This window comes from Pongo pygmaeus, chromosome 21 (assembly GCF_028885625.2).
Source record: "Pongo pygmaeus isolate AG05252 chromosome 21, NHGRI_mPonPyg2-v2.0_pri, whole genome shotgun sequence".
Taxonomy (NCBI): domain Eukaryota; kingdom Metazoa; phylum Chordata; class Mammalia; order Primates; family Hominidae; genus Pongo; species Pongo pygmaeus.
In genome coordinates this window covers 35,427,618-35,453,013 of record NC_072394.2, presented here as the reverse complement: position 1 = coordinate 35,453,013, position 25,396 = coordinate 35,427,618, and the positions used below count along the sequence as shown (strand labels likewise).

The 25,396-nt window shown below is 53.4% G+C and overlaps 1 protein-coding gene across 1 annotated transcript; it reads right to left on the bottom strand.

The window, feature by feature from the left end:
• Nucleotides 1-6,287: 6,287 nt before the first annotated feature.
• Nucleotides 6,288-22,288, bottom strand: BPIFB2 (BPI fold containing family B member 2). Its single transcript, XM_054467067.2, has 16 exons — nucleotides 22,205-22,288; nucleotides 21,282-21,424; nucleotides 18,850-18,943; nucleotides 17,062-17,166; nucleotides 16,017-16,163; nucleotides 14,481-14,541; nucleotides 12,825-12,885; nucleotides 11,590-11,681; nucleotides 11,120-11,305; nucleotides 10,826-10,879; nucleotides 10,215-10,385; nucleotides 9,570-9,637; nucleotides 9,378-9,423; nucleotides 8,625-8,688; nucleotides 8,192-8,268; nucleotides 6,288-6,649 (listed from the first exon to the last, which is right to left on the bottom strand). Exons 2-16 carry the CDS (start codon nucleotides 21,388-21,390, stop codon nucleotides 6,608-6,610), a joined length of 1,377 nt encoding a protein of 458 aa, XP_054323042.1. The 5' UTR covers nucleotides 21,391-21,424; nucleotides 22,205-22,288; the 3' UTR covers nucleotides 6,288-6,607.
• Between the last annotated feature and the right edge of the window lie 3,108 nt (nucleotides 22,289-25,396).

Genomic DNA, 25,396 nt, shown 5'->3' with positions numbered 1-25,396 from the left:
CCCTCCCTTTTAGAATGCCTTCCCTCCATCCATCTATCACCAGCTCAACCCTCAAGTCCTAATTTCAGCCCTTGCCTTGTCTACCAGGAAGCCTCCCTCAACCCCCGACTGTCCCGAGCCTCAAAAATCACAAATTGAACCTGATCGTGCAAATAATCCACCCTACCTGTGATGAGTGTTTCCTGCTACCCCCAACCACTCCCATCCTTTGCTCATGGTTTCCCCCACCAGAAGTCCCTTTCTCCCTCTCTCTGCCTGGCACATATTCCCACTCCTGGGTGCCCAGCTCGGCTCTGAGCTCTTGCAAAGCGGAGCCTGGGGTTTCCCTCCCTAGTCTCCCTTCAACCTCAGATGGAACCCAAGGAGACCCATTGGATGTGCTGTCTCCTTGATCTTTCCTTACTCCTACAGCATCGGAAAATTGCAATGCCCAGTGATCACCTGTGAGGTGGGGAGCACTGGATGGGGGTCAGGACATAGATCCAAGCCCTGGCCCTGCCACCCATTTGCTGTGTGACCTCAGGCAAGTCTCTTCCCCTCTCTGGGCCTCAGTTTTCTCATCTGTAAAATGACAAGACACTGGATAAGACACTCTCTGAGGAGAATTCCACAGGTGGGGACCGTCCTTACCTTGCTGAGCTTGGGGAAGTTCTGCAGATGACTGACTCCTGCCTCCTGACCCTGAGCTGAAGAAGCCCTTATATTCGGGAGCCTGATTAGTGGCTTGGAATAATTAAGGGCTTAATAAGGCCCAGATAATTATCTAGAGGCTTGAAGAACAGGAGCCCTATTGCTCACGTGACATTTCAGTGTGTTCCAATGTAAATAGCATGGAAGACAAGAGTGGCTGGGAATCCTGGTGGCCACATGAGGGCGGGTACCAGGGGCAGGATGTGGCTGCCCAAGCGACCATCAGTGTTCACACTGTCCCTTTTCCTAGACCCAGCACCTCCCACAAGTCTGGGCACACAGAGGGCATGCATTTGTTTCTTCAAGAAACATTTATTGAGCACCTACTGTGTGCCACACCTGCGCAGTGAACAGGCAGTTGGGGTTCCTGCCCTGAGAGAGTTCTTGGAGGCCAAAGGGGGAGACAGGCACTGTGCAAGTCAACAACCACAAAGCCTCTCGTTCCCGAGGGAGGCAAGGGTGATGACAGCCACTAAACCAGAGAGATGGGAGAGAGATGAAAGAACAGGGTGATCATCAGAACCTGGAGACCCGTGAGCAAGGGTTGTTGGAGCTGATACCGGGGGTAAGCAAAACGAGCTCGGCAAGACAGGGGCAAGGTGTTTCAGGCAGGGGCCAGCAAGTGCACAAGGCTTAGGAGATGCTGGCTAAGCCCACTGGGGCTTGTGTCCCCCAAGGTTCATTCACAGGTGACACAAGGAGCTAATGGCAAAGTGAGGTGTCTTCAAAGGGACCCCCTGAAGATGCTACCATGCAGTACCAGCTGGGGGGGTGCTTTCTGTCAAGGTCCAAACCTGGGAGAAATGAAGGTGGGGGTGACTTCAGAGGCACAGGGGGAGCCGGCCACAGACCTGGGACCAGGCCTTGGGGCTTCCAGCCTCTGTTCTGCCCATCATGAGCTTCTTGGGCAGGCTTGGCTCAGAGGCCCCTTGAGGGCTTTTGTGCTTGAGGAACAGTCCCCGGGAGGCTGCTGGGGGCCTGGGGTTTTCCTTTCCCATCCCACACGGACTCCACAGGCCCAGGAAGATGGAGGAAGCCACTGTGCTCGCGTGCACCTGGGGCCACTGAGGCCAGAGGGGAGTGAGGGCCTGCCAGAGGTCACATGCTGCGGCTGAAGCCAGGCTGGGAAGGGTGAGAGCAGGACCCAGGGTGGCCAGATAGTCTCTACTCTGATCCAGGCCCTGAGGTGCAGGATCCAGATCCACAGATAGCATTGTCTTATCCCTGCTGACCCGCCCCCAACAGACAGGCAGGTCTTGCATCCTCTCTCACCACCCACAAATCCACCCCAGTGCACCTTGACTGCAGTTGCCTGGCTCTCCCTGCCTTCCACCAGGGCGGAGTGTATTTGGGGTGGAGAGCAGAAAGGACATGGGGTGGGTGAAACAGGAGAAGCCCCTTGAATGGGTTTAGGGACCTGAACACCAGTCCCAGCCACTTCCCTCACAAGCTGTGTGGCCTTGGGCAGCTCCCTCAACCTCTCTGGGCCACTTCTGTTTAATCCTCTTTATGATGGATGAGAGGGTAGAACTCTATGCTGCTGACAATAACAGTAGGACCCATTTACTGTGCATTCCCCCTGTACCAGGCATCACGCTAAGTGTTTATTTACACTCACCCATTTAATCCTCAGAACTACCCTATGAGGCAGGCACTTCAGCAATTTTCCCCATTTTATAGCTAGAGAAACTAAGGCTCAGAGAGGTCGAGTCATTTGCCCAAGGTCATACAGCGAGTGAATGGCACAGCTAGGGGTTGAATGTGGATCCAAGGGCTCCAGAGCCCAGGCCAACACCTGCCAAGGCATACTCAGCAGGGTTCCTCTCTTCTCCCGAGCCCCAGCATTGCCCTGCCTGGCTGCTTATAACACCCTCCTTACCCCCAGCTCTAAATTCAGCCAGCTTCCAGGACCAGCTGAGGCTCCTTCCTCCAGGGAGCCTTCCCTGGCCTCCTTTCCTCTCTCTAACTCTCAGACACTAGAGACTGGGCCAGTCCTGAAGCTCAGTGTCATCTTTTCCCTTCCCCACTGACCCTCTGGGGACCCAACACAGGGGACTCCAAGTCTAGCAGCCCCCACCTGCCTATGAGGATGGGGCTCTCCACACGGCCTGTCCAGGGCTTAGGGTTGAGGCAAGCCTGGGCCAGAGCTCCACCATGTATGTGTGCAAATAGCTCGCTCACCACACATTTATTATGCATTTGTTGTATGCTGGGCTCTGGGAGGGGTCAGGGAGGTGCGGTGGGGAAGGAAGCCACGGACACCAGTAACCATGGTGTGCAATCAAAGGGCATCACAGTGACTGGGGAGGAGGGGTTTGGAGACTGAAACAAGGCAGGCAGGTCACCCCATGCTGTGGCCAGGGGAGACTGCATCTGAGCTGCTGCGTGGGGGTAAACAGGCTCCGGTAAAGACATCCCATGTTGGGCAAAGAGCCTAGCGAGGAAATATGCAGAGTAGACATTCAGGGCAAAGAGTGGCCATGCAAGTGGACAAGTGAGAGATTTGCAAAGGCACCTGACCTGGGAAAACACAGTCCTTTTCTTCTCTGCCCCACTGTGTCGGTTAGCAATTTATTACTGCCTCTCAGCTCCAAAAGCACCCTTCAGTGTGTGTTCCATGATAAGCAATGGGACTCATTTAAGCATTTCTCCTTTAAAGTGAGCATGATGTCAACCTTTCTTAGGAGAGGGCAGTACAAGAGGAAGAGGCTTCCTGCAATTTCCAGTGTGGGTTGGAGTTGGCTATGTGAGTGTGTGCAGGTGAAGCCTATCCCAGCCATGGGTCCAGAACTCAATCCCTCTGCCAACTTGCAACCTCAGCCTGGGGCCAGCCCTTCCAAACAGAAATCAGAGCTACTCCCCATGCCCCCACCCATCTGGCCCAACTCCTCTGAAGGCCTCTTGCCCATGCCAATGCCCAGACTCCTCCATAAGTAGCCCCACGTTACCTCTGTCCAGTCGGCTGTAGTCCAGAGAGCCACACCCTGAGCTGCTCCATGTGCAAGCCACACCCCAGCCCTCCCCTCTTTTGTCACCCCACGCTACTTGCACACTGGGTCCCAAGATCTTAGTTTCCTGTTGTTTGCCCAGCAACTCTAGGCCAGCTCACTCCATCTCCAACCTGGCCACACCAGTCAATATCTGTGCTATCCACTAGGCTGAGCAATGCCTTCTCCAATGAGTCCTGAAGCCCTTCCGAGTCTGTCTTTCCTTGGGTACTCTCCCTCAGCCCTAGAGGACCATATAGAGTTTCCTTATGTCTTGCAGTGACTCTTTTATCATAGTTAATAACTCTTCATATTAAACTTCCCCTGTTTGAGCTCCTGTGTGGTTTCTGTCTTCTAACTGGACTCAGACTGCTACACCCATCTGTCCCTCTCAGCAGCCAGAGCCCAGCAGGCACCTAACTGAATGACCAAAGGGTGTCCCTTAGGATTAGGGCAACTCTCTTTGGACAGACCACCAGCTTCCTTCTGGGCAAGGAGCTTCACTCAGGCATTTTCATCCCCCCTTCTCCTAAAAGAATATATATTATTGAAATAGGTACATCATGGGTACAAACAAAGCCTGGCTGGTTGGAAAAAAATGACTGAATAAATGGGCAGGCAGATGGATGGATGGATGGATGGATGGATGACGAACAAATGGATGGTTATATGGATTGATGGGTAGTGAGTAGATGGATGGATGGATGATGGACAAATGGATGGATGGTTATATGGATTGATGGGTGGGTGGGTGGATGGATGGATGGATGGATGGATGAACAAATGGATGGATGGTTACATGGATTGATGGGTAGTGAGTAGGTGGATGCATGGATGGATGGATGATGAACAAATGGATGAACGGTTATATGGATTGATGGGTAGTGAATAGATGGATGGATGAATGGATGATGGACAAGTGGATGGATGGTTATATGGATTGATGGGTGGGTGGATGGATGGATGGATGAACAAATGGATGGATAGTTATATGGATTGATGGATAGTGAGTAGGTGGATGGATGAATGGATGATGGACAAATGGATGGATGGTTATATGGATTGATGGGTGGGTGGGTGGATGGATGGATGGAGGGATGGATGGATGAACAAATGTATGGATGGTTACATGGATTGATGGGTAGTGAGTAGGTGGATGCATGGTTGGATGGATGGATGATAGACAAATGGAGTGATGGTTACATAGATTGATGGGTGGGTGTGTGGATGGATGGATGGTTATATGGATTGATGGGTGGGTGGATGGATGGATGGATGGATGGATAGATAGATGGATCACTGGACTGACATATTGAGCTCATAATCTTTTCCTAGGTTATTAACTTCCTTTATGGACTATGGCTCTGTCTTAAGTTTTTTGTCTCTCTCATACTCCAGACCACTCTGAGTGCCTGGGTCTCCCTCCCTCACTTCTAGAGCTCAGCCTATTTTAACCCTCAATAAAAGTAGGATGAATGCATTAATTAACCAAATAACCAAATGAAATACAAGTCACATTGTCCTGAGCAAAATCATGGAGGTGGATTTTCCAACCTGCCCCTTGCCACTCTCTCAGTACCACCCCCAACCTGTTCTCCACCATCAAGCCCCCGGGCTTGGTCCAGTCCCTTCAATCTCTCATGGTGGAAACTTTAGGAATGAACCTGAAGCCTCACAGGAAGAGTGGCTAGGATCACACTGTACCAAAGGCTTTGCTTACTGGTGGTAAAAATTGAGGCATCTTTTACTCCCCAAAGGAAACATAAACAGAACATAAACCCCATATATCTGGGCAGGAAGGAATCCTATCTCTGTCTAAGAGATTAGCTTATCAGAGGTAGAAAATCACATGGCTTTGACTTGCCAGCATTTACATCCCTTGGTGTTCCTTAGGTCATCTTGTCCTGTGTGACTCACTGGGTGTGAAGGGCATTCAGAGGGAAAACGGGTTAGACATGTTCAGTGTGACCAGAAGGGCAGAGGCCCGGGAAGCAGATGCTGCCTCCTCAGAACAAAAAACTGGCTCGTAAAACCAAAGATGGAGAAACCAAAGATGGAGAAGCTGCCTAGAAGAGCAATGAACTCCCCATCACCTGAAGTTCATGACTCAGGGACAAGGTCCAGCTCTGGGAGACGGAGAATGGCAGAGGGAACCAGACATCTCATGTCTGGATTGAAGGAAGGTCGTGTCACCATCCAGCTCTGAGGCACCGTGCATTCCCCTCCTCAGTGGACCTTAGTCCCCACATCCATAAAATGGAACTCCAGTCTCTGTCTGCCTGATTCATGGGGCTCCTATGAAGTTCTAGTTACAAGATGGGGCAAGCTGCCAGGCAAGGGGCTCTGTGCCCAAAGTGCCACCATGGTGCTCTAACTTCAGGCTCATCCATGCGGCTCTCCAGGGTCCTCTTTCAAAACAGGAGCTCCCCCAGGCAAAGAGGTGATACAGTCAATGGATGTCATCAACAGAGATGTCATCAACAGAGATGTGGTTATGTCTTCTTCTTCTCCCAGGCAGCATTGGTGGCTCCAGGGACAGACAGAACCTGGAGACTGCATGTAGGGAACTGGCCTTAGGTACGCAAAGAGTTTGCTGGGCTTGGCTGAAAGTTGCAGCTCAAGAGAAGTTGTTTAATGCAAGAGGGCAGGTCTATACAGCCTGGAGGAGCAGTCTGCTCCCCTCTGGGGTTGGGCAGAGGAAGGAGGGGTGAGGTGAGGGAAGAGGGAAGAGAAGAGGAGGAGGAAGGGATAGGGCAGAAGTGAGGGAGGGAGACCCAGGCACTCAGGGAAGATAAAACATCCCAGCTGAGCAGTCCAGCTTGTTGGTGATGACTAAGTATGGTTTTGCCTCAGTTTCCGCAGTGGCTTGAGATGAGAAGTTCGCCTGAGCAGCGAGCTGGCCCACTCTCAGATCTCCCAGTGGTCTTGCCTCAGCTCTGGTAGAAGAGTTCACTGGATATCACCACGTAGCCCTGAAGGGCAAAGGAAATCATGGACCAGGTCAGAGGAGGCACGAGCAGGGCCCCAGCCGCCCCCTCAGCCTGGCTCTGCGTTCTGCTCTGCCATTCTTGCTGTGCGTTGTCAGGAGAGTCCTTTGCCTCTCTGGGCCTCAGTTTCCCAGTCTGTCACTTTGTGGGTAGTAACAGCCTCCACCTCACAAGGCCACTGTGAGGATGCAGTGAGACCCTCCAGGAAGGCACTGGTTGCCGCTCTGATGGTGGATACCATTGATGCATTATGAATGGGAGCCCAGAACCATGGAGCATCTTCTCCAAGTCCAAGTCTGTCCAGCAGAGTCAGGCACCCCCCATAGCTCCCCTATGCTACACTCCACTGCAGGAGCATTCTGGAGGGCTGCTGATCATTCATTCATTCATTCATTCAGCAAATCTTCATCAAGCCTCTACTATAAGCCAAGCCCTGTGGCAGCTGCTGGGGAGCCAGCAGAGAACAAGCCAGACCCAGTTCCTGCCCCAGTGTAGCTCGTAGTCTAGGGCTATGTGGTCCAATAAGGCAGCCACAATTAGTGGCTATGGCTAATTAATTAGTCCTATGGCTAATTAAATTGAAATTCATTAAAATGAAATAAAAAATTCAGGTCCACATTTGCACTAGCCACATTTCAGTGCTCAGTAGCCACATGTACCTGTGGCTTATCATGGCTGCTGCTTTGGACAGTATAAATTTCCATCCTTGCAGAAAGTTCCATCGGTAACAGTACTGGACTAGGGACTTTTCACCTCTGACCCAGTGGCTGGGTCAAGTGCCAAGATGGGTCAGCCACTAACTGTGCCTGTTTTGGGAAGTCCTAGGGAAATTCCCACAGAGCCCTGCTCCTCTGTGTACCAATTGTTCCTTCTCATGGGGTGGATGATCACCCAAGTGCCTTGAGACAGTAGTTCTTAAGGAACAAGGGCATCCTCCCTGGAATTTCATCAGCAGGTCACACTCATGGGGTATGAACAGCACATGAGACATTGGGCTTGAGAGACCTGGGTTCAGCTTTCTGTCTTAGGCATGTCTTGTTGAGTGAATTTCCTTTTATATCCCAGGTGCAGAAGAAAGCAGTTATAGGATCTTACCCTGGGCAGTGTTGTGATTGAATCTCACCCTGGGCTCACAATTTCAGATCCACGGAAAGCAATTTTAGAAAGTTCAGGAAGTTCCCTACTCTCATCTAGCCTGCACAGTTTGTCTACAAAGCGGAAGGAGTCCCACTGTCATCTGCCCCAGATATCAAAGGGGTCGTGCCCATTCCAGGGCACAGGATCATGGGACAAGCGAAGGCCCCAATTCTCCAAGTGTGGCCTGGTGTGATATTTTATGAGGACTAAAGGAAGGGTGAAACCTTTGACCCAGCATCTCTTGGCATCCTGGACCTTTCATTTCATTGCAGTTAAGGATTCATGGCATGGTTTTGGCAGCCACAGCGGGGGAGGGAGAGAGGTGACCCCCACCTCAATCAGTCCCTCTGAATGAAGGAGGCCCCTCTGGTCACACCCAAAGGCTCTCACCTCATAGACAAAGATCTCAGGGGCGACATAGTGGAGGTTGACCACGCCGGGGAGGGCAATTCCCATGGCCAAGAGAGCTGCAAGTGAGGAAGAAGAAAGGATCATCCCCTGGAGGCAGCCTGTGCTCAAGCCCTCATATGCACCACAGCACTGAGTCCTCGCAGGCATCTGGGAGATGGATGCCATTATTGTTATACCCGTTTTACAGAAGGGGAAGCTGGGGCTCAGAGAGAAAAAGGAACTTGGGGAAGATCACACAGCTGCTACACAGATGTGTGCCAAGGGGCATGCACACATGGGCTGCTAGACTCCAGAGGCCCCCTCTCACCCTGTGAGCCTGGGAGGTGGGAAGGGGGCTGGGATTGAGCACTGAGCAGATGTGGGATATGGAGGGGGCCGGAGGGGCCCTGCTGGGGTGGAGGGCAGGGCTTACCATTGAGATGGTCCAGCAGGGGCTTCTCAAAAACGGTGCCCATCAGTGTGCACACCTGATCTGTCTGTGGCCACGGAGCCAGGGAGATGGGCCCGTCCCAGCCGAGGGGCCAGGAGAGATGGACAGTCAGGCACATACATAAATATACACAGAGACAGACAGACAACGGATGGATGGCAGAGGCTGAGGCACAGGGAGGAAGGCAGATCACCCATGTCCTGGGTTCAAGTGGGGCCCAGAAATACCCCCGGGGCTGGCTCAGCCCTCTCAGGATCACACCCAGCAGCAGTGCTCACCAGAGTGGAGGCTGAGGGACAGGCACTGACTGTGGACACTCACGCACTGTGTGACCAACAGGTGGACTGGCCAGCAGACTGCCTGACACAGATGACCGACAGACAGACTGACAGCTGGGTAGAAGGGGGGCATGTTGATGGCATGCCAGCTGACAAGTGGATGTATGGTGGCCGATGACCCAATCACATCACCTGGCTGAAGGGACAGCTGACATTCTTTGTCCAACTGACCAATGGACTTTTGGGGTGAGGGCTGGGTGACAAGTCATCGACTGCCAGGCAGAGTATCAGGCAAATGGACTGAGTGGCCACTGTCCCCAAGCAGCCCGGGGAAGCCTGACTATAGTGGCACACACAGGCACACGGGTCGGCACACATACACAGACATGCCTTCCCCAGGCTCAAGGCATGCCCCACCCAGGACGGGGGTTTCTAGAGGCCCCAGCCCCACACTCACATCAATGAAGCCCACGTTGGAGGAGGCCACCGTGAGCTGGACATCCCTGAAAGAGAAGCAGGAGAATTCAGAACAGGGTCTGGCACCTCCCTACCCCCAGGCTCCCTGGCTAACACCGTGACCCAGGGTGGTGATGGACCCATTGCACAGAAGAACACACTGAGGCTGCTGGGTCCAGATGGGCTCGCTTACCCCAGCACAGACGTGGTCCCCTGAAGCTTCACCTTGGACACAGAGAGCTGGAGGCTCAAGTTCACTACCTGGGCACATGCGGAGAGCAGGGTCAGAGGGCACAGAGCCACGAGGGGGGCACCAACTATCCAGCCTCCCATCCATCCCCCGCCTCATTCAGGCAGCAGGTGTCTGTGGAGCCCCCGCTATGTGCCAGGCCCCACGCTGAATGCTAGCAACAACACAGTGTGAACGAGGCAGACTAGCTCCCTGCCCTGGGAACAAGCCGCCAGCTGTGGGAGAAGGGGACCGTAACCACAGTAACCAGGCGCCATCCTTTCAGAGAGTGGCAGGGGCCACAAAGGCAGACAGGAGGTGCCGAGAAGGCTGATGGGGACCTTCTTACTCAGAGTAGGCCAGAAAGGCTGCAACATTTAAGCTGAGACCTGGAAGAGGAGGGGGAGCTGGCCATGCCAAGAGCCAGGGTGTGAGAGTCCTAGGCCGAGGGCTCAGCACATGCAAAGGTCCTGGGGCAGGAGTGTACTGACACGTTCAAGGATCAGCGAAGACACTAGTGTGACTAGAGCAAAGACGAGGGGACAGCACAGCTGGGAGGGAGGTCTCTGTGACAGTTGTCTGCCTTCCGACCGGCCCCACCGCACTCACCACATCCAGGGAGAAGAGGGACTGGAAAGCCGAGTTGGAGGCTGCGGCCAGGACCTCCACGAAGGGCTGCAGCCGCAGGGTGGCATTGTTCGTGTGGAGTATGGCCACAGGTGTGGCACCGAGCCGCACCTTGAGCACCACAGGCATGGGCTCGGAGAACTGGTGGGCCACCTGGGGAGGCAAAGGCGGAGGACGCCCTGCTGGGGCAGTGGCTGGCAGGCTCTCTGGTCAGTCACTCCTCAAATGCTGATTGGGCCACCATGGTGCTGTATGTGACTGGGCACAGAGGTGGGTCCCCCCCCAGGCCGCTGTACAAGACAAGGGGGTTGGATCTCCCCGAGGAGGTGACCTTGAGCTTGGTCTTGAAGAAGGATAAGGGAAAAGGAGGAGAAAGACATTCCAAACAGCAGACACTGCTCAAGCAAAGGCACAGAGAAACAGTGTGATGTCTGGGCAGAAGTTAGAGCCTCCCTGAGATGGAGGAGTAGGTTTAAGGACAGATGCTGAACTTCACTTGGGACAGATAAGAGCCAGCAGAGATCCCATGACCCAGAGAACCCAAACCCCAGTCCCCTGTCTCAGTCCCTGGAATGATCAGAAACATCACCGACCTCCGGGATGAGCCGGCCCAGCGCAGAGGTGTTCAGCAGGTTGTCATCCGACCTCTGAAATCAGCCCCCCAGGCCACAACAGGTTTTAGGGCAGCTGTTCCCCAAGACAGATCACCACTTTCCCCCCGAGCAATTGCTCCCCGTAGTCCCCGTTTAACCTTTCCAACAGCCACCCTGTGGTGCCAGCTCCAGTGGCCCCACCCACCCACGATTTGGCCTCTGCGGGGGTCTCCCTAGGCTGGGCCACAGGGAGTTCTTGCCCCACGGGCCCTGGGCTGCAGGTAGGGCCCTCACCAGCTGCCCTGTGATGTCCAGGTTGAGGGCACCGGACTTCTGCAGCAGCAGGAGCGCAGAGTCAAACAGGTGCTGGGAGAGGCCCACGGTGGCCATGGAGCCCTCGGTACCCACATGCGTTGGCAACACAAAAGGGGTGGCATCCGTGGGCAGGATGATGGGCTTGCCCAGCAGGAAGAGAACAGCCTGTAGGGGTGAGAGGGGGAAGTGGGAGAAAAACAGCAGGGCCTCAGCAGGGAGGTGGCTCCACGGCAGAACCTGGACTCCTAGATGCCACTCCCTGCCCCCCCAGCCCCTGCAAGATGCCACATGTGTAGCTCACACTTTTGCCTGTGTGGCATGCTCCCGGCTGGGATGCTGTTCTAACTCCTCTCCTTTCCCACTCCCCCGCTCCTTTAGGAATCTTCTGGAACACCAAGGACTCCAGGGTCAGCAAGCCCCCAGCTCTGGGCTGGCCAGGAGGCACTTACATTGACTTCCAGGGAAATGTAGTCACTGGTGACAGTGGGCACACTGACCATGGAATAGCGGATCTGGGACTCAGGACCCACGGGGTTGAGGCCTTCATGAAACCAGGGTGGAGAAGAAAAGATGGCATATTTAGCACTGCTCACCAATGTTTCATCTATCCAGAAAAGTTATTTATTGGCTGATTACCCTGGTTAGCCAGAGCCAGGCCACGAAACAAAAGAGGCAGAGCAAGCCTCTGAATAAGCAAATTTAAGTGGCAAAGTGCACACGGCCAGGATTGAGCTACTCATAGCCTGCTGACTCTTAGTTTAGACACAATTCTAACAGGTATGCTTTCTGCTTTCCCCCTCTGTGGGAGACTAGTGACCCCAAATTAGAAGGAAGGGGAAGGGCCCAGTCCAGGCACAAATATCCCCCGACAAAGGTGAGAAGCAACCACAGAAAAAGAAGAGAACTCTCGCTTATGAAGGTCCAGATGTTTGACTTACAGCATCTCATTCAATCCTTGTTACAATCCTGTAGGGTTATTTTATACACACGCATGCACACATGTGCACACGCACACACACGTACACACACACGCACACACAGTCTGGTGAGGTTCAGTCTTGCCCAGGAGTGTAATACCTGGTCAGTCTGACCCCAAAGCCATGCTCTTCCCACCTCATCACACTGTCTCCTATGGGAACTCCAAGGGCACACCCCACTGGGGCCAGTTATGCAAGATCACAGAAGTCCAGCTTCCCTAACAGATCCTCTGAGCAGCCTTCAGGGAGGCACGGCTCAGAGCCCAACTCCTCTGAGCCTCAGAATACTCTTGCAGGGAAGTTTCAAAGGGCGAGGCTAGGCGTGGTGGCTCACGCCTGTGATCCCAACACTTCGGGAGGCCGAGGCAAGAGCTGGTCTTTGGAATGATGATTCTAGATTCTAAGTGTCAATGGTCCTTGGATTCTTCAATGTTAAGACACATGATTTCAAAATTGTATTTTGTTTTTCAGATTTTTTGATCTAAGATATGCAGATTCTAGAATCAAAGACTTGGTTTTGGTTCTAGAATTTGGAGATTCCCATATTTCATGAATAATTACACTGTTTTGGGAGCCCACAATTCAGTCATCCTACAACTGACCCTGCTAGAGGTAGACCGTGATCCAGAGTGGAGCCTTTGGAGGGTCCTAGGGGCTCCAGGGGGTTCCAGAGGCCCTAGACCCCTCCCCTGGCTCCCAGATCTTACCAATTAAAGTGCCCAGGTGGACATTGACACCCTGCACCAGGTTGGAGATGCTCAGGCACAGCTGTGGTAAGACAGAGAGACGGAGGCTGGGGTTAGGGCAGCCCTCGGGCTGGAGGGCACAAGGCTGGGAGGGGTCTAGAGTCCCTGTCTAGAAGCCTCCCTAACCCATACACCATGCCTGGAAACCCTTCCTCCACCCACCAATGGGCATCTCCTGGGACCCCTTCCAGGCACCAGAGAGACAGAGGAGAAGCAGCCCAAAGGCTGATGGCAGTGTAAGCATAGGTCCCCAGGCACAGAAGAAAGAACAGGGGCCGCAGTGTGAGCATAGGTTCCCCAGGCACGGAAGAAAGAACAGAGGCCGTGGAGCCCAGCAGAGGTGGTCACAGCTGGGCCTGAGCAACTGAGGCAGGGAATCTGCTGCAACGGGGCTCCGAGCTCAGTCTTGAAGCTCAGCTGGTGAGAGGGTGGTGCCCATGCAGAGGCAGGCAGTGATCAGCAAGCCAGACCAGGCCAAGCTTCAGATGCCAGGCCAGGGAGCTACAGAGGTTTCCCCTGGGCACCATGGGCAGCCAGAGAAGTACATTATGTTGGGATCAGTGTGATAGAAGATGGGGGCAGAGGAGGAACTGCAAGGCCGGGGCACTCGCAGCCTTAACCAGGCAAGAGCTGGCGAGACTGGGCAGGGCAAGGTCGAGAGGAAGAGGAGAGGGTGGGTCTTCCTTCCTGCAGTGCTGCCTGAAGCCCATTGCCCAGAAGAGGCTGGCTATGAGGGCAGCAGGGGGACTACAGGGAGAAGAAGAGGCTGGACCAACAGGCAAAGTCAAGCTGTCCACTTGGGCATCCCGCAGGACTCTCAAAAGGAGCTGCCCCACCTTCACCCCTCGAGCCTCGGTTTTCTCATCTGTAAGGTGGGCATGTTGCAATCGCCCTCTGGGGTGTGTGGGGTGGCATGCAGGAGGTTGACTTCATCTCTACTACTGCCCCTTAAAGCAGTAGTGGGGTTGGGATGGGATAGGGCAGGGAGAAAATGAGCTCCCCCTGGGCAGTGGGACCCTAGCCCCTGGGCTACCCTCTCTCACCAAGTCAGCTCCATGCAGACAATGACAAGAGCTAAAATAGTAATAATAATAGCAGCACCCACTCTGCCAACCACTGTCCCGAACTCTTCTGAAATGTTAATGCATTTCGTGCCTGCAACCGCCCCACGGAGTAGGGGCTTTGTCTCTTTCAGTACAGATGTGGAACCAGGAGCAGAGACGGCACATCTGGAAAGGACCAGGACCCATCCAGGCCACAGCTGGCCCCATGCCCACACCCTCGTTCACTCTCATTCTGTCTTCTTTTCACAAACCACAGGCCCATGAACCCCACTCCATCCACCCTCTAGCATGAAATTGGGGCTACCCTAAGAGGATGAACCTCCCCCTCCCCTCCAACCCCATAAACTCTGCCCTCATCTATGCCTCCCCATCACTTCCCTGGACGTGGCACCAGCTTTTCCCCGCCTTCATGGGGACCATGAAGGGGCTTCATTTTTTTTTTTTTTTTTTAATCCCAAGCAAAGTCCCCCCTGCCTGAAATCCCACTCTTTCTTCACTGTGCCTTCTCGGTGAAGGCATACCCTCCTTTCTGAGAAATCTGCAAGCCCTTTACCTTGTTACTCAAGACAGCTTTAATGTGCTTCTGCACCAGGACCAGCAGTGCGTGGGAGGTGCTGAGGGAGAAACACAGAAAGAGTTCCTGGGCTCCCAAACATATATTAGGTCCCGTCGCTCAGCACAGTCGCACGTCTGGGAAGAGAAGTCTCTATCCTCAGCCAGGAGGCCAATCAATCCCATTTGATGCCCTGCCACCTGTCAGACACAGTGCTGGCATAGTTGGCCCCATAGATGAGGAAATTGAGTCTCAAAAGAGAGAGTCATTTATCTCAAGTTTGGAAATGGCCAAGAATGTGGCCAGTGAGACAGAGAGGGCGTTGCAAAAGCCAGACTTGGCCATGACCTTGGCCAGTGGGCTTCGTGGCCACTCTAAGCCCAGTGAAGGTTGGGTTAGGGGGTAGAGCTGGGATCCTGGGTCTGCTTCATGCTTTGGGTTCAATTTTCTGTGACACATCTAATAAAATCCCTTCCTGACTCTGGGCCTCTGTTTCCCCTCTAAATAACTCAACGGTGCTCCATAGGCACCTATGGTTCCTTGATTTGCAAAAATGTCGATCCAAGCCACAGCCCAACCTCACTGAACTAGCTCCCTGGGGAGGTGGGAGGGTGGCCTCTGTGTTTCCAAAGCCTCTGGGCTTCCATTTCCCCCTCAATAAGCTGTGAGCATCCCCTGCCTGTGAGGACAGCGAGGGGTCATGAGTCACATGTAGTGATCATGGGACACAAGTTTGAACGGGTTTATGCAGCCACATCCCTCTCTGGGGAAAAAGGTCAGTCTTGATGCATACGTTGCATTCTTCTAAGCCTCCAAGATGCTCAACACCTCAGCAAGCCCCGCTCACACTGGGAAGGTGCAGGCATCCTCTAGGGGGATTTGCAAACCATGGGATTAGTCGGGCTGCCTGGGCCTGAATCTGGCTACACCATTTGTCAGCCAGTGGCCTTAGGCAAGTCACTTAACTGCTCTGGGCCTCCGTTTGCTCTCCTGTAAAATGCAGGAAATACTTTACACCTACCTGGTAGGATACCGTGAGGATCAAACGAAATGATCTACCAAAAGGGCCTGAACAATGCTCAGCACACATAGGTGCTCTGGAGGTGGGAGCTGCCATCAGCCTTTATGCAGAAGGGAGCGGCCACCTGTGACAGCTCGCTCTTGATGGGTCCCAGGCCCTCCCTGGCTTCCTTTCCCTCATCTCTGCTAGGAGGGGTGGGTCTCCGAGGTCCTAACAGCCAGTCTGATCCACCCAAAATCCCTCCACAAAGAGTGTGCTAATAGCTAGTGTGTATTGTCAAGTGGTACAGGGGATGGAAAGGTCCCAGGCTCTGGCTGCTCACTTGCTGTGTGACCTCAGGCATGCCTCTCCCCCTCTCTGAGCCTCAGTGTCCTCTGACATAAAACAAGCACAATAATGGGGGCCCCTGAGGCCCTTGTGGCCATTGGTTAAAGTCCTGAGTGGGCAGCTCAGGAAACAGCAGCACAGCTTTGGCATCTGGGATTCCTGTGACCCTGCCCTCGCCAGGCACCCACCTGTTACTGCCATCAAACTCGTTGGCGTGGCGCGAGAATAAAGAGCAGGCAGAGATGCTGACCACAGGGGTCCTGATGGAGCTCTGGGTCACGCGGGTGTCAGCCAGCAGTTCCACAGGCAGCGTCAGCTCCAGGGGATCTGGGGCGCTGTAGGGAGGCCAGTCCTGAGCCCGAGCAGCACCACCCAGCAGAGCCCACCATGACTGACGATAGATCTTACAAATTCCCCAGCCCCTGCCTGCCCTCCACTTGGCCCAGGCAGGCGCCCCCTCCCAGAGTGAGATGGCCCTATCTGGGTCAGGACCACAGCCCCCAGCCCCAAGACTCCACTTAGGGTCATAGACATTGCAGCAGTGGGTGTGAGCACTGGTTGTCCAGAGCCTCTCACTGTGAGACCCTGGGCCAGTCATTTACCATGCTGAGCCTCAGTTTCCTCTTCTGTAAAATGGACATAAGGTTAGTGGGACCTATTTCACAGGGCTGTGCTGAGTTTCCCATGAGATAATCACGTGAAAACACCCAGCACAGAGCCTGGCCCACAGGAAGCACTCATAAAATCACAGTGTCAGGGTAGAGAAGCTAGATAAGAGACCCCTCTGACTGCACAGCTCATGGTGTGAAAATTAAATGCAGTAACATACAAGATGCCAGGCACACAAAATAACTCTGATCGTTATGCTTATTGAGCGTCTCTCACGTGCCTTGCCCTGGGAAAGGGAGGACAGTCATTATAATCACAGCAATGAACCCATTCACCGAACCCTCATTGGCACGCTGCAGAAGTTCATCCCATTTTACACATGAGGAAGCTGAGGGGTAAACAAGTGAAGTGACTCTGCCCAGTTGCAGAGCTGTTGAGCAGGGTTCTCAGAAATGTTCTCACTATCTTGCTCCCCTCCAAGGGTGAGGGGAGAGAGAGCACTGGACAGGGAGTCAAGAGGCCTGGATGAGGGCCCTGGAGGAGTTGCTACCCCCCGTCCCCTCACTGTGCCCCTCGGAGCATCCCCAAAACACTTCTCACCCCCTAACAAGGAGATCCGCTCACCGAAAGACCTTGAAAGTAAAATTAGCTGCTGCCAGCAGGCGCACTCCGAAACCAGCAATGAATTTCAGGTGGAGGCGGGACACATGGACATTTAGAATCCGGATCCTGCGAGGTAATAATCAAGGTGACAGAGTGGCCCCCATTAAGCCATGGGATCAACTCTGGGGTGGGTGCTCTGAGCCATACCCACACGACGTTATAAAGAAGGGCTTTCTGACAATTGGAACCATGAGGTAAGGGAGAGGTGATGAGTTCTCCATCACCACGGGGCATGCAAACCAAGGTTGGACACCAGCTGGTAGGGAGAACATGCAGAGGGGCCCCCGCTTTGGGCAGGACTTGGGTGAGATGATTGCTCAGGTTTTTGACAGTTTCTGACCCCTGCCTGGAAAGTTGGGAAGGTTGGAAAAGAAAAACTTCAGGAACCACAGAAGGCAGAAATCCTCTCTCTGGTATCATAGTCAATGTCTGCAGCTCATAGATTACAGCAACAGAAACTCCCCCACTTCCAAGCTCCAAGCACTTTCCAGCTAACCTGTGATTTATTTTATTTCCTAAATGAAAGTCATTTCTGCACTGTACAGTTCAGGTCCCCTGTACAGAAGCTGCTTCTGTGCACTCAACAATCCTGGGTTTGATCCCGTGTCTACAAACAAGAGCCCTGGGCACTGTTTTCAAATAGCCCCGTGGTGTCCATTGTGTGGCCAGACCACAAGTGATTTAGGCATCTTTGGTCGCTGCGTATTTATGTCCAGTTCTCCACCTTTATTAACCGTGTCATGAACTGCATTTCACCTCTACCTAAGGGATCTCAAACTGGTGGCCCCCAAGCCAGATGTTTTTTTTACCACCCACCCATTGTTCCAGGGTCTTAAAGTCTTAAATGTTTTTTGTTTGTTTGTTTTTGGTTTTGTTTTTTTGTTATGAGACAGAGTTTCACTCTTGTCGCCCAGGCTGGAGTACAATGGCACGATCTCGGCTCACTGCAACCTCTGCCTCCCAGGTTCAAGAGATTCTCCCACCTCAGCCTCCTGAGTAGCTGGGATTACAGGCACCTGCCACCACGCCCAGCTAATTTTTGTATTTTTAGTTGAGATGGGGTTTCACCATGTTAGCCAGGCTGGTCTTGAACTCCTGATCTCAGGTGATCCACCCACCTCGGCCTCCCAAAGTGCTGGGATTACAGGCGTGGGCCACCGCGCCTGGCCTTTAAATGTTTTTTAATTAGTTGCTATCGTTCCAAATTTGATGGATTCTAGATGTATATCTTCTCTTGGAAACCCAAAGATCTGACAGTAGTGAGCCCTAGTTCCTATGTGGAAAGTGACTGTTGACCACCCCGGGGGTGTCTAAGTTTGGGATGCTCCATGTCCCTATGCCTTTAGTTTCTGCATTAAGCAGAGTAGGGTGGAGGTAAAGGAGGCTCAGATTCGTGTCTAAATTCAGTGTCCAGTTTCTAGAAACAGAGGGTCCTGCCAGCCCTGGGGACCCAGGAGCCAGGCTTAGCCCCTGAGGGCAGAAATTCACTAATTCAGAGGCACCAGGCCCCGGCTTCTCCACCTTGAGTCCCTCTCTTAAATCATCTTGTGAACACTCACCTTGTGGGAGGGAGCACTCACCTTCAGTGGAGAGTCCTCATCTGTTGGACTGGAACACTTTGCCCCGTGGATAGGAGCATCTGCCCAGCAGGCAGGAGCACACGCCCGGTGGACTGAAGCACCCACCTGGCAAGCAGGAACGCTCCATTTGGTGGCAGGAGCACCTTCTCTGGAGGAGGGGAGCACTCACCTGGTGGGCTGAAGCACCTCTCCACTCCAGTCCAGGAAATGAGGGACAGTGACCTGCAGGGCCCGCTGGAGAGGGGCTTTCCCAATTTCAGACACTGTGGGGCCAGGGTAGAGTGAGGTGAGTGTGCCCTCGGGAGCCACCAAGCAGCAAGAACACACTGCCTGCCATCTACCCTGTACCTTGGGCAGAGGGTACTCAGACTGGAAGGGGTAGACTTGCTCCAAGCATATGGGGAGGGCAGCTGACTCCCCATGAGCCCATCTTGGGTGCACCACTTGCATCAGGCCCTCTCCACCTGGGCATGACCTCCTTCCCCCACTCTGCCTCTCAAAATCCTGCTGATTTACCCTGTCCTTCAAAAGCAACAAAATCCTTTGCCCTCTTGCAAGGTTCCAACCAGATCCCACCTCCTCTGGGAGCCTTCCCTAAGTTCCCAAGCAGAAGGGGCATCTCCCAGTCATCCCTGGCCTACTGTGGAGGAGCCCATGGGAGCAGAGGGGACGTCCCTTGGGAGGGGAGGGACAGCCTCACCTGGAGGCTGAGGACTCAAGAGTCTCTCAGATCCTGGGTTCAAACCCCAGTGCTCACTGCTACTCACTGCCTGTGTGGCTACTCTGTGCCTCAGTTTCCCCATCTATACATCTGCAATGATTCTAATGGTATCTGTCACATAGGATCATTGTAAACACTCAGTGCACAGCAAATGCTAGCTTCTACCATTGCTATTTATTTTTGTAATAATAGCGGCGATCACTTATGTCGTGATCCTGTAGTGCCAGGCCCTGTTCTGAGTGCTTTACTTTTCCTATTATCGTGCCCAGTTTACAGAGAGGTGAGGGCACCTGGCCAGGGAAAGCTGGCTTTGGACCGAGGGACCTGACTCCCGAGCCTCTGGGCATCCTCCTCACCTGTGCTGCTGGGCCCCAGAGAGGTGCTAATTAAACGGGAGTTGAATTAAAATAAGAGGTAATGGTGCTGGAAGAGAGCTTCAAATGAGGAGTCAAGAGGCCTGCCCACTGCTCAGACTCACTGTGGGAACTTGAGGAGTCCCTGCACCTCTCTGGGTCTTAGTCTCCCCCAACAAGAAGCATAAAGGCGGTGGTTTCCATGTTTCCCAGCACTCGTCTCCCACCTAACCATCTGCAGCTGAGCTGGGACTCACACCCAGACCTCAGACTCCATCTACAGTGCTCCCTTGACGCAGGGTTTGAACTCTGGGGCTTGCAGGATGGGGTGAGGAGGACACTGGAAGTAGCCACTCAGCCCAGCCTGGGGAGCAATGCGTCCAGCGTGGGCCTCCAGCCAGATTTCTGCCAAGAACAAACACAGGCAGGCAAGCTGGGGAGGGCTCCCTGGGGACAAAGGAGGCTTGCACAGGACAGGCAGAGGGCAGGAAGGCGGCAGAGGACGCGGGCCTCATGGCCCTACCTGCGGGCATCCATGAATGGCTCCATGTCATGCTCCGGCACGGATCACTGACCCCTTTCATTGCCTGCCCATCAGCCCGGATACAAGGTCCCAGAAGGCCGCATTTACCCAGGGGTGGGGAAACCCTGCTACTTCCCTGAGCCACTGCTTCATGTCCTGGGCCACTGAAAGTCCCATCTACTGTCTGACCTGACTTTCTCACACTGTAATCTGAGTTTGGCCTTGGGGGAAACAGCTTCTGATCTTCCAGCTTCGGTGGGAAACCAAATTCTCACCGGGAGGCAGCTCGAGGTGAATAAACATGTTTGTGCTGGCGTCCTGGACCTTGGCAATGTCTGTCCTTCCTTGGGCCTAAGTTTCTTCATTGTGCCCTCTGTAGTGGATTGGGGCAAGACTTGGAAGGATCTAGCAGCAAAGCCATGAGACAGAGCTCTCACACAAGTGGGACCCAGAGAGCGGATGGTTCTCTCACGCTGAGCTCAGAAGGGATATAATTTTAGAACACTCCCTGCATCATGGTGCTAGACAGACCTCTCCCAAGAACACAGGTGCGTGCACACACCACATACGCAAACGTGTACATCCAGGGTGCACAGCCATACCTGTGCACACACATCCAGGCAGCATCATGGGTTTGCACCCTCCCCAACACTTAAGTACACACGTGGGCACAGCTCTATGAAATTTCAAACTCATAAGTAGACACACACAGGTAAAAATAGCCCCTCAAACTGACCTATGCCCACATCACTAAAGCATGTGAGCAAGTCACGTGTGCACACCTGCACATTGGCCACGTGACGTACTCCCCCCTCACGCATTTATGTAACAAGCATTTGTTGAGCAGCGCCATGTGTCAGGCACTGTCTGGGTGCCAGGGACACAACTTCCAATTAAAATCTGGGTCCTCATGGGGCTTTTGAGTTCACAGATATGCACACACACTTAGAATTGCGCACTCATGTACAGGCTTGCAGACACTCGCTGGGTGGCACACCCCTTACCATAGCTCAAAGCTGCCTTGTTGAGTCGGACCACGGTGCCTGGCGTGGAGGCACTGACCACGGGCAGCAGCAGTGCCAGCAGCAGGCCCAGCCTACGTGCCCAAGCCATGGCTGCCCTGGCTGCTGCCCACAGGATCTGTGGGCTGGGGTAGAAATGAGCATCAGGGAGCTCAGCCAAACAACCCACCCCTGAGCCGCCCAAACCCCACTCCAGCCTGAAGGGAACAAGCCCTGACTGGTGATCCCAGCCCTGCCCCAGGCCCACAGACATCAGTTTTTGCATCTCTGCATTGGGAACCATCACCTTGCCTTGCTTGCTTCATCAGGAATCATGGGGGCGTCCCTTCTGGAAATGACCCCCAGTGCCCAGAGAAGAAATGGTCTTGCCTAGGGCCACACAGTGGACTACGACCAGGTGCAGGACCCAAGCCATGGCAGAGAAGGATGGTGAGCCTCCCAAATGGGGAGACTGAGGGTAGTTTCCTGTCCCAAGAAGACGCCCAGGACTGTGTCACCTGATGCCGGAGTCCAGCCCCGTGTGACAGCCCAGCCTGGTGTCCAGCTGTCCACCAAACTCAGCCAGGGGAGGACCTAGGGTGGCTCCTGTCTTCAGCCCCTCCTAGCCAGGTGAGAAATGGCTTAACAGTAGGCCTCTCACATGGCCCCCATCTGCTCCTGATGCAATCTGGCCAAGTAGGCAGATCTGTGTCTGACTCAGGGAGAGGGAGCCAGGCAGGAATGAGGGACTGCTGCTCAGGTGGGTCAGCTGAGACCCAGGATGGCGGCACTTGACCGGTTCCCACAGCAAGGCCAGGGATGGAAGGACCCTTCTGCAGAGGGTGGCTGCAGGTAGCATTCCCACTGAACAGATAGAGAAGCCGAGACTCCTTGAAGGTGGAGCACCAGCCCAGCCCCATGCCTACCTCAGGTGGTTCCTGAGACAGGTGAACTCTCAGCCCCAGGGTAGCCCTCCTCTGCCCCAGGCAGGCAGATGCAGAGGCTACTTTATAAGGCTCCCAGTGTGCAGAGGCCACTGGGAAGGGACCCAGGCAGTGGCGAGTTTGCTTGTGGTTGCAAGTGTTTTCCCTGCAAACATGGCCTTTGCCAAAGTGTCTCATCCCACATGTGCGCTGGGGCTGCCACGTAGCCAGTAGCCAGGCCCAGCTCCCAACCACTACAAGCCCCTGGGGCTAGGCAGCTATGGCCTTAGGGGCCAGGAGATCTCTGGAAGGAAAGCTGCTTCTAGGAGGGTATCCTTATCATGCCCAGCCGAGGCCTGGGAGGATGGGGCCCATGAGGACCCCATCCCCCCTCCCATAGGCAAGGGGATGGCTGCAATGACCCCTTAAGCCTGGTACCTCCAAGCTCTCTCAGAAACATGACCCTTTTAGGAGGGGCAGAAGGTTACCTGAGCACCATCCTCAGTCATTGACTGAGCCCTGACCCTGTCACATATTCACACACTGAGCCCTGACTCCAGTTACTGAGCTCTGACCCTGATCACATGCTGAGCCCTGATCCCAGTCACAAACTGAGCCCTAACTCAGAAGGGAACAGAAGAGAAAGTGTGCGTGACCTGTCCCCACAGCTTAATACCCCAGCCTCTCTCCAAATGCACATTCCACTCACAATGGATTAGTCCAGAGTCTCTTCCCACATTACAAACGTCAGCCTCTGCCTTGGCTAGATGGGACCCAAGGAACTGTGTGTGCGCATGAAGGAATTTGCATGTGCACATGTGTGGATGAGGGTTGTGTGTGTTGATACGTGCGTGTGAGTGTGTGTGCATAGTCACATGTACACATGTGCAGGGAAAATGTGTGCTCTTACGTGTGGGCGTGAACATGAAGTGGGCACATTGGCGTCTTGGTTTATGGTGTTGCATGTCTATTCACACAATCTGACAGGACCACAGAGGTGGGGAGTTTTGTGTACATGTATGCATGTGTGGGCTTGGCCCACTGAGTGTTTGTGGGTCTGTGAGTGTGTAGTGTTAGGTGCATGTGTGTATGTGAGTGGACTGTTTCCTGGGATGGGGAGGTACATGTGTATGTGTTCTTGGGTCTGTGCATACACGTGTGCACAGCAGGTTGATGGCCTTTCCATTTTTCTTCATCGGCACAGGATGACTTGGGGCCTTTCCCCAACTCCAGGGCACTCCTTGACTCCCACTGACCCCACGCCAGCCCAAATATCAGGCCCGGCTCCCAGGCCTACCCTGTACTAGGCCCCCACCAGTGTCTACAAAGCTGACCACAGACACCATCAAGCCCTCCCCTGAGCAGCTGGAGCTCACTTGAACCAGCCCTGCCTCCCAACCAGTGCTCCCCTGCCCCTATTCTAGAGGCAAAGAGGAGTGAGAAGAGCCTGCTGTGAGCTCCCTGACACCCTGCTCCTGGCCTTGATCTGTCCACCATTGCATAAGAATGAGCCCTCCTGCGCCCTCACCATAGCTGATGCAAACAGCAGACTCAGTGGACAGAGGCACAAATATTGACCAAACCCGCTCTCAGTGTTTGCTGTTGGCCTGGACACTTCCTTTTCTTAAATATTTCCAGCACAAGAGCCATTTGGGTAACAGCCAGTAGACATAAAAGAGGGAGATTCTCACCAGCCCATCCCAGATCTCAACCGGCTCCCGACAGCAATGGCAAGCACCATTTGGTGAGCACCTGCTAAATGCAGAATGTTCTGCCAGCCACTGCCTGCATCCGCAGGGATGGGAGCTGGTTCTGCTCAGCCCTGTTTCCAGCGCCTGGACCATACTACATGCATAAATATTTGTTGAATGAATAAATGAATGAGTATACATTTGAAAGACCCTTTTAACAATTGTAGTGGTGGCATTTCAGAGTTTCCCCTTCACTGAATATTCTCAGGCGTTTTGCATTGGTGTCCTGTTGCTGCAATAGTGTATTATCACAAACTTAGTGACTTAAGACACAATTTATCATGTTACCATTCTGGAGGTCTGAAGTCCCAGATGGGTCTCCCTGGGCTAAAATCAAGGAAGCATTGGCAGGGCTGCATTCCTTGCTGGAGGCTGCAGGAGAGGAATTGTCCATCTGCCTTTTCCAGCTTCTAGAAGCTGCCCTTATTCCTTGGCTCCTGGTCCCTTCCTCCATCTTCAAAGCCAGCATGTTGGGCTGAATGCTTCTTGTGCTGCCATCTCCCTGCCTCCCTCTTCCACTTATAAGGACCTTTGTCATTACATTGCACCCACATGGGTAATCTAGGGTATTCTCCCCATCTCAAGATCGACTGATTAGCAACTTAAATTGCTCTTCTAGCTTTAACTCCCCTTTGCCTTGTGACTTAACATATTTACATGTTCATGTTTTAGTATGTGGGCCTCTTTGAGGGACTTCCCATTGGTAATTGCAAATGAGGGACTTCCCATTGGTAATTAGCCTGCAATTTTAAGCAACTGCCACCAGGGGGCAAAAGTGAATTCATTTTAGCTTTGCTATCCAAATAGTCAAGCTCTGTACAGGCAGGGCTAGCAGAAAAAACTTAGCCCAACATTTCCACTCGGTTATGCTTTTATTTTTCCCCAGTAAAAAGGTAGAACTTTTTTTTTTTGGAGATAGAATCTCACTCTGTTGCCCAGGCTGGAGTGCAGTGGCGCGATTTCCGCTCACGGCAACCTCTGCCACCTCCCGAGTTCAAGCAATTCTCAAGCCTCAGCCTCCCAAGTAGCTGGGATTACAGGCACACACCACCACGCCCAGCCGATTTTTTGTATTTTTAGTAGAGAAGGGGTTTTGCCATGTTGCCCAGGCAGGTCTCAAACTCCTGAGCTCAGGCAATCCACCCACTTCTGCCTCCCAAAGTACTAGGATTACAGGCATCAACCACCGCGCCCAGCCAAAAAGTAGAACTTTATTAAAGCAACAACACATGCAATGTTATTTTGTGTTATGCACAATGTCCACCAGTGAGAAGCTCAGCATTACAAAATGCATTCAGGTGCAACCTAAGAAGGTGAAAAGCATGGGAAGCTTGGGGCAGGAAGGGATCTAGGGAACAAGGAAAAGCATGGTTGGGTTACTGGAGCTTCAGCCCTTGCCCCTGTCCAGCTTCTGAGACCCCAGCATGGCCTTTCCTGTCTTGAT